The sequence below is a fragment of the Dipodomys ordii genome, unplaced genomic scaffold, assembly GCF_000151885.1.
Source record: "Dipodomys ordii isolate 6190 unplaced genomic scaffold, Dord_2.0 Scaffold28, whole genome shotgun sequence".
Classification (NCBI taxonomy): Eukaryota; Metazoa; Chordata; class Mammalia; order Rodentia; family Heteromyidae; genus Dipodomys; species Dipodomys ordii.
In genome coordinates this window covers 16,385,556-16,400,485 of record NW_012267244.1, presented here as the reverse complement: position 1 = coordinate 16,400,485, position 14,930 = coordinate 16,385,556, and the positions used below count along the sequence as shown (strand labels likewise).

The window sequence follows — 14,930 nt, the reverse complement described above, 5'->3', positions numbered from 1 at the left end:
AGAAGTTTGCTTCATTGAAGGAGAATACCATGTGTGGTAGAGATCACTATTTTCTAGCCAATATCCACTCTCCCACTTCTTCTCTGGTAACAGAACAAACTCTCCCAAAGCTGTTCATTTCTCAGGTTGCTTTGCACTCAGGGGTGACCATGGGATTAGTAACATGTAAGAACAAGTTGCTGGAAGAGATGCAGAAAACATCTTTAAAAGGGACCAACGTTTTTGTTTTCAATTACTCCTATTTCTTGCTGGAAGGGGTGCAGTGGATGGAAGTCACCTGTTTACAATGGCAGAGTAGCATAGAGAGAGGCCAGGTTCCTGATGACATCATAGAATGCCACACTATGCACCTGGTTTTTCTACATAAAAGAAAACTAAAACCTCTAATTTCTACAGACTGGATTTTTTTTGTTGTTAACATTTGTTTGTTTTAGTTTATGCTGCTCCCAACCAAATACAATTTCTCACTTAATATATATGGCTGAGGAGTAGCCAAAGAGATTCTATGATAAATGAGTCTGTCTCTTTGCTACTTGTGCAGCTTACAATTCCCAGCATAAGAATCAGCTAGAAATTTAAAGTGATCTTACTGAATAGAAGGGGTGCTATGACATTCACCAGTATTAACAAATAAATGATAAAAGCAGCACTGATTTAAAAAGAAGAAAATCACGCTCAATTTCCTAGCAAAGTAATTTCAATTCCAAAACCAATCCCAATTTGATGATACACCAGATTTCTAGAGAATGGTTAGATTTCAAATAGAATCAGAAGGAAGTCATCCTGTGTTCAGACATATTCAGAAGTAGAAATTAATCTTTTGATGTTGAACAGCCCTGTGAAAGAGGTTATGGTTCTTTTTATATTGATGGGTTTAAATTCAGACTGACAGAGCAGAGTCAGTGTAGGTCTTGATGGAATCATCTGCTAGATTAATACAGTACATAGCAAATATTAGCTTGGAAAATAGGAAACCAGACCCTCTGGGTCAAATAGGCAGCAGGAACAATTTAGATAAGAGAAATTAAGGTGGGAGAAAATTAGGTTAATTTCGATTCCAACTGGTAGTGGGTAAAAGATTTTAGTGCAAGGCATTAATTTTTAAAGTAGATAAGGAAAAAAAAAACTTAATTTATTTTTACTAATATTTACTTAACAGGCTGTCTACTTTTCCTGTCATTTTATATGTTAGTTTAATGTTTCTCCATAGTTCTAATCACATGTAAGGGCTCCAAGTAGATGACAGCCTTGGAAAAGCCAAGGCCCACTAAGCCATGAAAAACAAACCAACAAAACAACAAAAAAAATGGGGGCTGCTGGTTCACACTTGTAATCCTAACTACTCAGGAAGCTAAGACTTGGAGGATTGTTGTTCAAAGTCAGCCTGGGTAGAAAAGTCTGTGAGACTCCACAGTGAAATGAAAGACTGGAGGTGTGGTTCAAGTGGTAGAGTGCCATCTGTGAGCAAAAAAGCTGGGAGCCCACGCTTCTGAGTTCAAGCCTGGTACTGATAACAAACAACAACAACAACAACAAAAGTCTCACAGGAGACCTAGCTCCTGAAAGCTACTAAATAACTGGCCACCATTTCTTTTGCATCATCCACGAAAATAATGAAATAGACTTACACTGCAATGTGAAGAATTGAGATTATACATTTGCAAGAGTTTCCTGGAAAAGAAATTTCTTTTGTTTGTTTAGTTTGTTTTTTGAGACAGGGTATATAGCATAGGCTGTCCTGAGCACTGGTAGACTGGCAATAGAATAAGGACAATAACAAGTATCTATTGAGTGCTCACCAGGTGTCAGACACTAATGCTCCAAGATGTACTAGGTCATTAATCACAATGACATTATAGTTGCTACCAGAGATATGATCCAAGTAGCATGTAGGATAGAGGCTAGGTAAAGAGGCTGGTAGGTCAGCCTCCATTAGTCTCCTTCTCTACCTCCACAGACTTCCTAGTCATACCTCACACCTTCAGCATTTAAACCTGTCTGACACTACACATACTTATGTCTCCCACCTGATCCTAAGCTGCTGGAGTAGTTCTGTGCTGACTCTCCTCATGGGTGAACATACACTCAGCAGAACTCCACTAATGACTGTTCTGATGAACTGAGATCAAGTATTATACACACACGAAAAAGAAAGTAAACTAAATCCCCCAACAACAAATCCTCAAAGAAACTGCCGGATAAATAAGTGGCTAAAGACTTAAAGAGAAATTTCTCTGAAGAGGAAATAAGAATGGCCAATAGACACATGAAGAAATGTTCAACTTCTCTAGCCATAAAAGAAATGCAAATCAAAACAACATTGAGATTCCACCTCACCCCAGTTAGAATGGCTCTAATCAAGAACTCTAAGAACAACAGATTCTGAAGGGGAGTGGCCAAAAGGGAACCCTATTGCACTGTTGGTGGGAGTATAAACTTGTTCAACTACTTTGGAAGGCATATGGAGGTTCCTCAAAAGATTCCAAATAGAGCTCCCCTATGACCCAGCATTTACCCAAACAGACAAGGCTATACTAAAGCTACCAGCACAACTATGTTTCTTGCAGCATTATTCACCAAAGCTCAGATATGGAACCAACCCAGATACCCCTCAATAGATGAATGGATCACAAAAATGTGGTATATTTATACAACGGAATTCTATGCCTCCATCAGAAAGAATGACATCGTCCCATTTGTTAGGAAATGGAAAGACCTGGAAAAAATTATATTAAGTGAAGTCAGGCCCAAACACACATAGGTCCCATGGTTTCCCTTATTTGCAATAACTAGAATAAGACTAGGAAAAGCCGAAAAGGTCAAAAGCTATGTACATATGACCATATAAGATGATGTTAAGTGAAATGAACCCCAAGATAGGGACACAAGTGGTTTTTACTTTCTTGCTATTGTTTTTAACGTACTTAAAATGTACTATGTGATTTTTTTTTTTGTTTTTCTTGTATGTTCTTCCCCCATGGTATAACCCCTATTTTCACTGTATTTGATTCCAGTGCCCTGCATCTTGTATATACATTTTTTTAATTTGGGGAGGGGAAGGGAAATAACAAAATACCGAAATAAGGATACGGTTAACCCATTGTAACAATGAGATGTATAAAACACTATATTAAAAACGAACTTTACAACTTGGCGGAGGGGGGGTGGGGTGGGGTGAGAGAGAAGGTGGGGGGTGGGATGGGAAGGGATGGTAGGGGAAAAACAAAGGAGGAGGTAATAATGCTCAATAAAAAATGTACTCATTACCTTACTCATGTAACTGTAACCCCTCTGTACAGTACTTTTACAATAAAAAACATATATATGTATAAAGAAAGAAAGTAGACATTTCACCATACCTTAAGTCACTTAAACCATAAAGGAGTCACTTACATTTAAATTAATGCAGGTTATACTCTCTGCATTCATGATTTTGGAAAAAATGGATACAGCTTTTTCCACTTGGTTCTAGGAAGAAAAAAGGGTAACATTCCAAATCATATGAATATCTCTATCATAAAACCATTTATAAAGTAGGCAAAATATTCCCACCCTACTTTGGGGTTCCAGAGTTTTAAAAGTAACAAAGTTCTAGTAATCAAAAATAAATGTCATAAAATGGTTCATCCAGTGGCATATTATTCTTTCTTAGTAAGTGTAATTTCTAAAATGGAAGCATCAAGTTAGAATCTCCCTTCCTATTAGAACTAGCTTTTAAGAAAAACAGGAATGAGAAACAGGAATGCAAACCCCATGTTTGACATAATTAGAACAGAGAAGCTTCAAACCATAGAAGAGGTGGGAATGCTGCCAGAGACGCTGGCGATGGAGCCTGGGAAAGTTCAGGAGAAGACAGTGAGAGGGGACAATGCTGTCTAGGAGCAGGTAGAGGGGGGCACTGTGCAGAAGGGACAGCACTGAACCAAAGGAAGACAGAGGGGACCACACTATGAAGAGGACAGTGCCGTGCTGGAGAAGGTTCTGAGAGGACAGTGCTGCATGTATCCAAATGCTCCACAAAGTACAGCTGTTAAACAGGGGTCTCAGAGGGCACACCCTGAAGTACACAAACCAGGTCCTGCTTACAGTGCTGGGAGACTTCAGGATCAGGAAGGGGAAGTTTCTGGTGATAGCAGAGAAGCTGGTCAATGGTTTTCATAGATCAGACTACTTCCCTTCAGCTGTACAGAGAAGAGGCAGTTCAATGAAACCCCCCTTAATGCTTGTTACCATTGACTAGAGAGAAACAAACCTGTGCATACCTGTGGGCCAAACTACAATGTATATGGGGTTGTTATATAAACAAAAAATGCCTAATAGTCTAGAACAGGTTTCTGGTGTCTGTTTGTCTGTTGGTTTGTCTCTCTCTCTCTCCCTGATATGAATTTCCTATACTTGGTTATGAGAAATTTATATTTCTCAATAATGAATAATCAAATAAGAATAGTACATGAACTCCATAAGGATAATACCTCATAAAAATGGAGGAAAGAAGTACAATAAAACAGAAATCAGAGAATAACTAGTAGATGAGAAAACTCCAATACAAAAAAAAAAGTCTTCATAGATACAAAAAATAGAAATGAGAAAAATAAACAAGATTTCATCCATCAGAAGTGGAAGAAAAGTCAGGCCAGCCACAGTAATATTCCAAAGTAGGAGAAAAAGAACCATTTTTGCAAAACCTCAAGGAAAGCAAGAATCATCTCAAAATATTAAACTTGGTAAATTAGGTAAAATACAGAAATGAAAGACAAAATAATATTAAATATCAAGAACACAGATTATTATCTGTTCTGAAGAATTTACCAGAAGCAAAATTTCAATCAACACAGAGAAGACTGGAGAAAACAATACTAGATTAACTAATAGTAAACAATGAGCCTACAGATCGAGAATTAGAATGAAAATGAGGAATATGATCACAGAATAGTATATATGTTATGTATCTGGACAATGAAGAAATGACAGTACTATCAAAAGCAAGGGAAGATTAAAAAGTAAAGTATGTAAGCCAGCAAGGTGGCTCAAACCTGTAATCTTAGCTACTTGAGAGGAACAGATGGGGACAGGGGTACTGCAGTTTGAGGCCAGCCTGGGCAAAAATGGTTTGGTAAGATTCCACCTTAACCAATGGCTGGCATGGTAGTATACATGCCAATATCAGAGCCACAGAAAAAGCACAATGGTTAGGTGAGTGACATATGTCTATCACTGCTAGCAATACAGGGTAGCACAAGTAGGGGGATTGCAACCCAGGGTCTGTCATTAAGTAGCCACAAGAGAAAAAATAAAACCCACAGAGGGGAAAAAAAAGTGACATAAGAAATTTTAAGTGATTAAAAAAGCATCAAATAAAATGATACCTAAGATTATACTTATATCATCTTAATATAAACAAGAAAAACCAGCACTATATTGCAAAGCAAATTGAAAATTTAGACAACGTACAAGGTATACCTAAAACAATTCAGAAAGACTACAAACAAAAGGGTAAGAAAAGGTATATATAGAGCAAATTCAAATCTGATCAACTCAAAACAGAAACAAAACCAAGGGTGGTAATATCAGTATTTAACAGGGGTGAATTCAGGGTAAAAACAGTAAACTCAACTAAGACTGCCCCTTATATAAATGTTACACTGATACTGTGGGTATAATATTGTTCTCAAAGATGATTCAATGTGTCTGTGCTCCAAACTGTGTTCTTACACTTTATAAAGGAAAAAGTACAAAAGTACACAAAAAGAAATGGGTTGCACATGACTTAGATTTTAATTAATTCATCTTGTTCAGCTCCTGTCAGATTAATGAGGACAAAATAATTCTACTGGGCAGAAATTAATTTCAGGAAGTTAGAGAAATGAACATGGCTCGGTGGATGCATGCTAAGTGTAGCCTCTTAACACCTTTCTTCTTCGGTGACTTTTCCTACCAGTATATGATAATTGATCACCCTGATAAGAATAAGATTTCTAATTAGCCGAAAGAGCTCTCTAGCCCTATTTGCCAGCTGGATAAATAACCTGACTTGGTTAGAATGTTTCTGGTATGAAATTTCCTTTCACTATAGAGCAAACTTGCATTTCTTATGTTTTAGGCCTTTTAATAGGACATCTTAGCTTCAAGGCAATCTAACAGAGGAGGTACTTGAGGATTCTAGCTCATTGTCCTCCCTTCACTGAGGTCTGATTGCATAGAGGTCTCCCCTCTTTGGGCCTCAGCTACCTCCAACTGAGTTTAGTGAGTGGGAGAACTAAATGAATGCCAAAGCCTCAATCAAACCATACTTAGAACTCAACAGTTGGGTCTGACTCTGAAACCTCCTTGTAGCAATGGGCTGTCTGCATAAGTTTACAGTCATACCAGCTTTGGAGAACATGAACACAAACTTCTCTGAGAATATTACACAGAAACTACTTGCAAAATCACTTTCAGAGTGCAGCTCTCCTCCTTGGCATTCCACAGGATCTTGATCAACTCATTCTAAATAGAAATGTATGTTGGGTTCTCAAATATGCATAAAATTCTTTTTGGGTATAGGTGGATGTGTAGGTTGCCATAGCAACCTCTGGCTCTCTTTGAGGGGCTGTTTCTTTTCAATACAATGAGAAGGAAAAAAAGTAAATTAAAAAGCAAGAATGAATGAAAGTGAAGCATGTCTACTCCCAATTCACTTACATGTTCCCCAAAACCTTACCTGTTTCAGTGCTAGTGCCACAATGAAGCACATTGCTCTCCTGGTGAGAACCTCTCCTTTCATTAAGGCTTCTTCTCTTAATGTATTGCAGATTTTAAAAGATTCTGGGCTATTCTGCGAGGAAACAGTAAATGTCATGAGCCTTCAAGTTTAATGACATTATTAATAGTATTTCAGGTTTCCCAATGTAAAAATTTCCTTAAACCATTTAAAAGAATCAAGCTCCACACAGAGTCTATTTGCAAATATACCAAGTTATCTATGTATTTTTCTTTCTTTTTTTTTCTTTTTTTTGGGTCCTGTCGTGGGGCCTAAACTCTGGGCCTGGGCGCTGTCCCTCAGCTCTTCAGCTCAAGGCTAGCACTCTACCACTTGAGCCATAGTGCCACTTGTGGCTTTTTTCTTTTTGCTTATGTGGTACTGGGGAATTGAACCCAGGGCTTCAGGCATGCAAGGCAAGCACTCTACCACTGAGCCACCTTCCCAGCCCCTTTCTTTCTTTTTGTTAACCTTTTTTTTTTCAGGTCTGAGACCAGGACTTGAACCCAGTACCTGACACTTTTGCTCACTGGGTAGTGCTCTATAGCTGAACCACACTTCCAACCTCAAAATCTTTACTTTTTAAAATTATTTCTGTCATAGAACAGTTTCACTAAACAAACATTAATGTCTGTGTGTCTAGCAGGCTAGTTTCTAAACACAGGCCTCATAATGTATAAGTATAATTGGTATACTCTCTCTATATATATGTATATACATATAGATATGCAGTATATTACTCTAAATAATACAGTAATGCTTAATAACACCAGGAATTTTTTCTTACAATGAATCTCCATTCTGAGACTATCTCGATAAATCTAGTATCTGGAAACATGAGTGCAAATTTGAGCATAAATTATTTGAGAATGTCATGAAAACAAAAGCCTTAAAAAAACAAACCACTCAAATCTGAGCAACACACACACACACACACACACACACACACAAAGCAGCAAGACAACAATGGTAACAAGACATCAACTGTAGCTGAATAAAGTTCATGACATGGTTCACTGAATCAGGTAAGAGGCTGTTTCTGGAGATGACTTGGAATCTGTAGGGGCTGACCCAGCTCGATTTTCTGACCAGTCTTGGGCATGACCCAGGGGAAAAGTAGTCGAATTAAATTCTCCTCCCTTCAACTCACACTTGGGGAGGCATCCCTAAGTAGGCCAGAAAAGCAGGACTCATGGTGCTGAATAACTGACATTCTGCTGTTGTGCATTTTCTTGGTGTTCTACTTTACAAAATCAGAATGATGTGTGATTGGAGAGGATTTTTTAATCCAGGATGAGCAAATCATAGCCCTGTGGCCAAATCCAGCCATCAGCTAAGACAGGGTTTTGAATTCTTTATGTTTGCCAGGGTGGCAGGGGGGGGGGAGGTTTGGGGGTGTGGGTTGTGAACTCAGGACCTTGTGCTTGCTGAGGCAGGCAGTCTTATTGCTGAGCCACAGCTCTAGCCTCATTTTTCTCTGGTTGCTTTGGGCGTAAGGTCTCTCTCCTGGCCTGGATGCACACCTGGGTGTGATCTGCCTAAATTTAGACTTTCTTTTGTAGTGAGGATAAGAGGAGCTCTTCATTTTGAAAGGGTCTTGAGAACTTTATTGCCTGAGCTGGCCTTCAAAAGTAATTCTCTCTAGGATAGAGGGAGGGAAGGGGTGATACTGTAAAAACAAAAAACAAAAAAAAAAGTACTCCACCTCTGTACATCACCTTTATAATAAAAAAAAAACACAAATTTTTTCTTTTTTTAAAAAGCAGTTCTCTCTATTTCAGTCTCCCGAGTAGCTAGGATAGTAGGTATAAGCCACTAACTAGCACCAGCATTTTTTTTAAAGGCTGCTAAAACAAAAACATGTGACAGAAATCATGTATAGAAGAAACTGTGTGGTCTGGAAGCCGAAAAAAAATTTTGTTTTGTTTTGTTTTTGTTTTGGCCGGTTGTGGGGCTTGAACCATCTGGGTTTGGGCGCTGTCCTTGAGCTCTTCAGCTCAAGGCGAGCACTCTACCTCTTGAGCCACAGCACCACTTCTGGTTTTCTAGTGGTTTTTATTGGAGATCAGAGTCTCATGGGCTTTTTCTGCCTGGGCTGGCTTTGAATGGTGATCCTCATATTTCAGCCTCCTGAGTAGCTAGGATTACAGGTGTGAGCTACTGGCGCCCGGCTGGAAGCCAAAAATATTTATTATGTTCTCTTACATTAGGGGAAAGAAAAAAATCTAACTATCTCCAAATCAGTTTACAAATAAGACAAGGGTAGGCTAGGCCTGGTGGTACAGGCTTGCAATTCCAGTACATGGGAGACTGAGACAGAAAGATCTCAAAATCAAGGCTAGCCTGGACTATAATGCAACACTCTATCTCAAAAATAAGAAAAAAGAGAAGGAAAAAATGAAAGAAAAAGAGAAAGCCAGATGAACTGATGTGAGTAGTTGTTCAAAGCTAGTTATTACAAAAGTGGAGATTAGAGTTTCTCAGTTTCCAGTCTGGTTTCTGTTGCACTGTATGCACTCCTTCGGGGAAGTTGTTTTGTTTCTGTTTTTTGTATACAATTTTACATGAACAACTTCATTAACTTTTAATGAAAAGTAGAACTTTTTTGGGTTCTTCTGACAAGAGTTTTTTTTTTTTTTAATCTTAAAATGCTTTTTCTTCAGCAAAGCCATCTTTGGAGTTAAGTATGAGTTTTATCACATCTGCCAGCTTGATTCTAATCCTGATGTATTCTTTCGGTTCAAACAAGTAATTTCAAGTTAAGGAAAGTTCATTTTCTTGCAGTTTGGTTCTATGAAAAACTTATATCTACCACTGGAAGTCATGGTCCAGGAGTGAAGCTATCACATGCTAGAACTTCAGGAGCAATTGGAAAGTCTTTGTGAACACTCTCATTGGTTGGTATTATCTGAAAATGCAGTCCTGAAAAATGTGGCCTCTGTATACATATATGTCTTTTTTTAAATGAGAGAGCATTTTTTTTTAAAAAGAGGGTGCTGAGGTTTGATCACCAAAAATCAGCACAATGAAAACAACTATAATGAATAGTACTAGAATTCAAATTAACAGATGTTTTAAAGAAGTGACAGTATTCAGTTCCATTTTGAATATCACATTACAAAAGAATTGCTTTTAAACATAAAAAAAGGATTAAGGGAAAATAAAAAAGACTAAACTGTTGAATGACTCTGTTTGTTCCTGATAAACTTCAACCACATCTTCTTTCTCCATTCCCAGTTCTTTTGGAGTATATTAGAAATTCTCTGGCCTTCAAAAAGAACCCTGTCTTTGACAGTAAGATTCTTTGACTTTCTTAAGATGTCTTGTCATTTTCACTTTGAAGTGAATCTCATTGCAATCGTGGTCAATGACTTTGAATTTAATGTATTCTTCTTCTGTATGCCCACAATACTCAGCTGAAGGTTTGCCTTCTGGTCAGACATGGTGGCAGTGATGTAACCTGGAGGTCTTCCTACAACAGTGGTCTCAAGCAGGCAGACCCTTTACAAATTCTTTTAGAGGAGTTCTTCAATGACCCCTGCTCTATTCTCTTGTTTGAGGTTCTTTATTTTCAGTTAAAAAAAAAGTTTCATTATCCAGGTATACAAAGTCTAAATGGCATGAATAAATACTGAACTTAGGTCATTTTATTTTTTTCAGTTATCGTTCATTCATTTGGTAAGTACTAAAGAAACAGTTTCTATGTGCTAGATGTAATCCTGGTAATGACATAAGCATTTTTAAGTTCTGGATTTTAGCCTCAAAGGGTTCATTTTAATGCACCATTATTAAAGGCTTGTTGGATACCAACAGACTCATGCTCTGAAGAGGTAGATGGAATCTCCATCTACTAAGCACAGAATCAGGCAGAGTCAGAAATACAGTAAGTGAAACAAACAGGGGAAAAGGATAGTGAGGGAGATGATGTTGCTCTTAGCTACAGTGATCATGAAAAACTTCACAGATGAAGCTAAAGTAATCTAAACTTGGCCCCAGAAGCTTCTAAGATTTCTAGAGGTGAGAACAGGAAAAGACAAATCTAGTAGTCTAGCATATAAGACTACTCTGGAGTAGTGCTGAAACATCACAACTGTCTCTTGCTACTATTTACGTGATTATCAGAGAAGGGTCAAGATGATCATTAGTTCCTCTATGATAAAACTGTCTGACAAGACTTGAGCTTTCTAAAACCAAATACATTTAAAATAGAAATATTTGTAACATATAGAAAGCAAACTTGGGCAAAATTGGGCAGAGAGAGATAAAAACAAATCCTCTGTTAGACATTATATATAAGGCCCTGAAGGTTAAGGAGAAACAATCTTACCAGTTTGTAGCAAATTGCAAATGCAAGCACATAGGTATCTTTGATGAACTTCACATCTTGATTTTTCATCTCTAGCAATACTTCCAGTGCATCTGTGAACAGAGACCACAGTGGTGTTAAAACACAGGCATAGCTAGCTTCCACAGTTCTACTCTTGCTAGTACCAGCAGTGAAAAGTGTATTTTAGCATGCTAAAAACTATTTCTCCAAGTCATAGTGACACTTCAGGTTTTCTGGTGGTTAACTGTAGATAAAAGTCTCACAGACTTTCCTGCCCAGGCTGGCTTCAAACCTCGATCCTCAGATCTCAGCTTCCTGAGTAGCTAGGATTCTAAGTATGTGCCACCTGCACCTTGCAGACCTAATGTTTTAAACATAAAATTTTAGCAAAAGCAAAATCTGAAGCTGTTTAAGGTGTGACATAAAATGCAACATTTTCAAATTTAATGAATAAGGTTTCCATAATTTTACCTCTCAAAAGGAATACAAGGATCATTTCTGTATGGGCCATTTTTTCCAATTCCTATACCAGCAAAGGCAGCAGAATTTTCCAGCAACCAAAGATTGTAGTACTTACTTTCATATTTGCCTTTGGTAAATAACATATCCATCAAAATATTGAAAGATGTGGAATCTGAGAAGAAACCCTGCAAATGCTAATAAAAAAAAAACAGGTTGAGACCCATTGTAACAATGAGATGTACAAGACACTGTTGAAAATGAACTTTACAACTTTCTGTCGGGGGGGAGGAGGTAGGGAGGGGGAAAGGAAAGGGATGGTAGGGGATAAACAAAGGAGGGGCTAACAATGCTTGATAGGAAATGGACTCATTGCCTTGCTCATGTAACTGTAACCCCTCTGTACAGTATCTTTACAATAAAAATATCTTTTTAAAAATACAGGTTGATTAAAATTTGAAACTGTTAAGGGTTATGTATAAATATTTTGTACCTTTTCTATCCAGCTCTTATTTTGTTGAATACTTTTTAATTTAGCTCCTGAATTCTCTATAATCTGATCTACCAAGGATTTATTTCTGAACAAGTTCAACTGCTGTCTACTGTCTTGGCTGTCATGCTTTGGGAATGGTGCACTGAAAAAGAGGCAAGAGATCTCTTTGTTTTATAAATACAGAGAAGAACATCTGCCCTTAAATGTGGCTCTATTATGCTCAAAATAAGCATCTGAGTCAATTAACAAGTAACCCTGAAAGTGGCCCTGAAGCCTGGGAACCAACTATACTATGAAATGGAAACTATCATTTGAGAAGTAGGCTGAGGGATCTTCCTTTCACAAACAGGTAATACAGAACTGGTTACAAACGTTTGAAAATAATGTGCAATGGTTCTCAATGCTACTCAGCTTTTTTTGTTGTTATTTCTATTTATTTATTTATTTATTTTTGTGCTAGTCCTGGGTCTTGAACTCAAGAGCCTGGGTACTGTTCTTTTGTGCTTAAGGCTAGTGCTCTATCACCTGAGCTATAGTTCTACTTCTAGCTTTTAGATGGTAAATGATCTGTTGTTTTTTTCTAATGTGATCCTCAGATCTCATCCTCTTGATTAGCCAGAATTACATGTGTGAGCCACATCATCTGAGTTTTAAACTGAGGTCCTTGCAAATTGCTAGGCCGGCACTCTACCACTTGTGCTATACCCCCAGCCCTTTTTGATTTAGTTATTTTTGAAATACAGCCTCACTTTCATCCCTGGGCTATCCTGGACCATGATCTTCCTATTCATACTTCCTAACAGAGGTGACAGTGCAATACTATGTCTCTACCTATTGGCTGAGATGGAACTTTGCAACATTTTTACCCTGACTTGCCTTGACTGTGATCTTATGGATCTTAATTTCTACTTTACAAGTGGCTAGGATTACAAGCATGACCTACTGTAGCCAACACCTGATACTCAACATTTCTTTCAACTGTTATTTATTTTTAATGACAATAAAGATTGCATCTATTTATTACATACATATGGTTTTGGACAGACATTATGGAATAGTTAAGTCAAGTTAACATGTATTACTTCATATTCTTCTACTTCCTTGTGGTAAAACACTTAAAATCTACTCTCATCGCAATTTTTAAATATTTAATTACTTAATGTATTTGTTTATTGGGCTAGTACTGGGATTTAAATTCAGGGCTTGGACACTGTCCTTAGCATTTTCCCTCAAGGTTGGTACTCTATCACTTAAATCACAACTCCATTTTCAGTGTTATGCTGGTTAACTGGAGATAATGAGTCTTATAGAATTTCCTGCCAAGGCTGCCTTCAAATGCAATCATCAGATCTCAGACATTTTTTTTGTCAGTCATGGGGCTTGAACTCTGGGCCTGGGTGCTGTCCCTCAGCTCTTCAGCTCAAGGCTAGTGCTCTAACACTTGAGCCACAGTGCCACTTCTGGCTTTCTGGTGGCTAATTAGAGATAAAGTCTCACAGATTTTCCTGTCTAGGCTGGCTATGAACCATGATCTCAGCCTCCTGAGTAGCTAGGATTACAGGTGTGAGCCACTGGCACCTGGCTCTCAGTCATTTTTTAAAAGATATATAACTTATTAGCTGTTAATTTCTTCTAAATCAAATTGTATAGTCTTGGACCAATATCTTCTTCAGCCATCCTTCTAACACTGTGAGTGCTATAATAATATGATACAAAATATTCAAAGATGCCATTCAAAGGACTCAAGTTTAAAAGGCTCAAATTTCTTCTTTTGTGAGAGTCTATTCTAGATGAAAATGAAGAAATGAGAAGACAATACACTCTTCTTTAACCTCTAGTTGGATTTATAATCTAGGAGAGCTAAAATTCTGGTGGGAGAGACAACAAACAAGCAAATAAGCAAGTTAAAAAAAAAGCTATGCAATTTGAGGTACCAATAGGGCTATGACAAACAGAAAAACAGGCTAAAGAGAGAGAAGAGAGTGGGGATGTAGTAAGACTTCAGATGAGTGTCATTGGTGGAGTGACTCTTAAGTCACTCATTCTTGATTCAGTTATACTCCTCTAGAAAGTTTACTTAGACATGAAGTTCTCATACCCAAGTAGTTTAAAAAGACTTCACTTATATTTATTTAAATTTGTTTTTATTGTTATACTCATGACTTCTGCTTATTAAAATGAAACTTTTCTTTTCCTTTAATTACAAGATTAAAGCAAGTTTATTAAAAATAGTTAAACACTAGTGGCTCACACCTGCAATCCTACTATTCAGAAGGCTGAGACCTGAAAACTGAGGTTCAAAGTCATCCCAGGAAGACAAATCTAAGAAACTCTGATCTCCGATTAACCAGCAAAAGCCAGAAATGGAGGTATAACTCAAGTGGTAGAGTGTCAGCCTTGAGTGAAAAAGCAAAGCCAAAGCTGGGCCCTGAGTTCAAGCCCCAGTATCAGCAGAAAAACAACACCAAACAACACAAATGAAGTAAAAAGTGAGTTTTGAGAAATTCAAAACCTGCAGTTTAGTCTCTAGACTTTTCATAGACAGTACAGTGCATTATTTCTTGTTTAAGAAAAGAAGATCAATTATTAGTACTAGTCTGAAACTACCTTTAATATATACTTACTAATATATCTTGGTCATCTAGGGTGTCTTAAAGAAGGATATGTAATCTAAGCACTCTTGATACTGAGACAAGAGAATCTGAAGTACAAGACCACAATGGGCCACATATCAAGGTACTGTTTTTTTAAACAACCAAATAAACAACAGCCAAGCTAAAGATTAATACTTCTGTCATGAAGAGAACACTTTATATGAAAAGTAAGAGAAGAACAAATTAAATCGTTATGGGGGGTTCCTAAATGCACTAATATGTATATGGTGTCTAGCACCTATCTCAAAATTTAACAAG

At 37.5% G+C, this 14,930-nt stretch overlaps 1 protein-coding gene across 2 annotated transcripts in view; it reads right to left on the bottom strand.

The window, feature by feature from the left end:
- The window catches only part of Ptcd2 (pentatricopeptide repeat domain 2), a 29,266-nt gene that overhangs the window by 6,295 nt on the left and 8,041 nt on the right, over positions 1-14,930 (bottom strand). For both annotated transcript variants that reach the window (XM_013015804.1, XM_013015805.1), the window contains 4 exons: positions 11,644-11,722; positions 11,067-11,158; positions 6,701-6,814; positions 3,394-3,468 (listed from right to left, as the gene is read on the bottom strand). In XM_013015804.1, the coding sequence (XP_012871258.1) occupies positions 3,394-3,468; positions 6,701-6,814; positions 11,067-11,158; positions 11,644-11,722 (360 nt within the window). The remainder of the gene's footprint in view (positions 1-3,393; positions 3,469-6,700; positions 6,815-11,066; positions 11,159-11,643; positions 11,723-14,930) is intronic.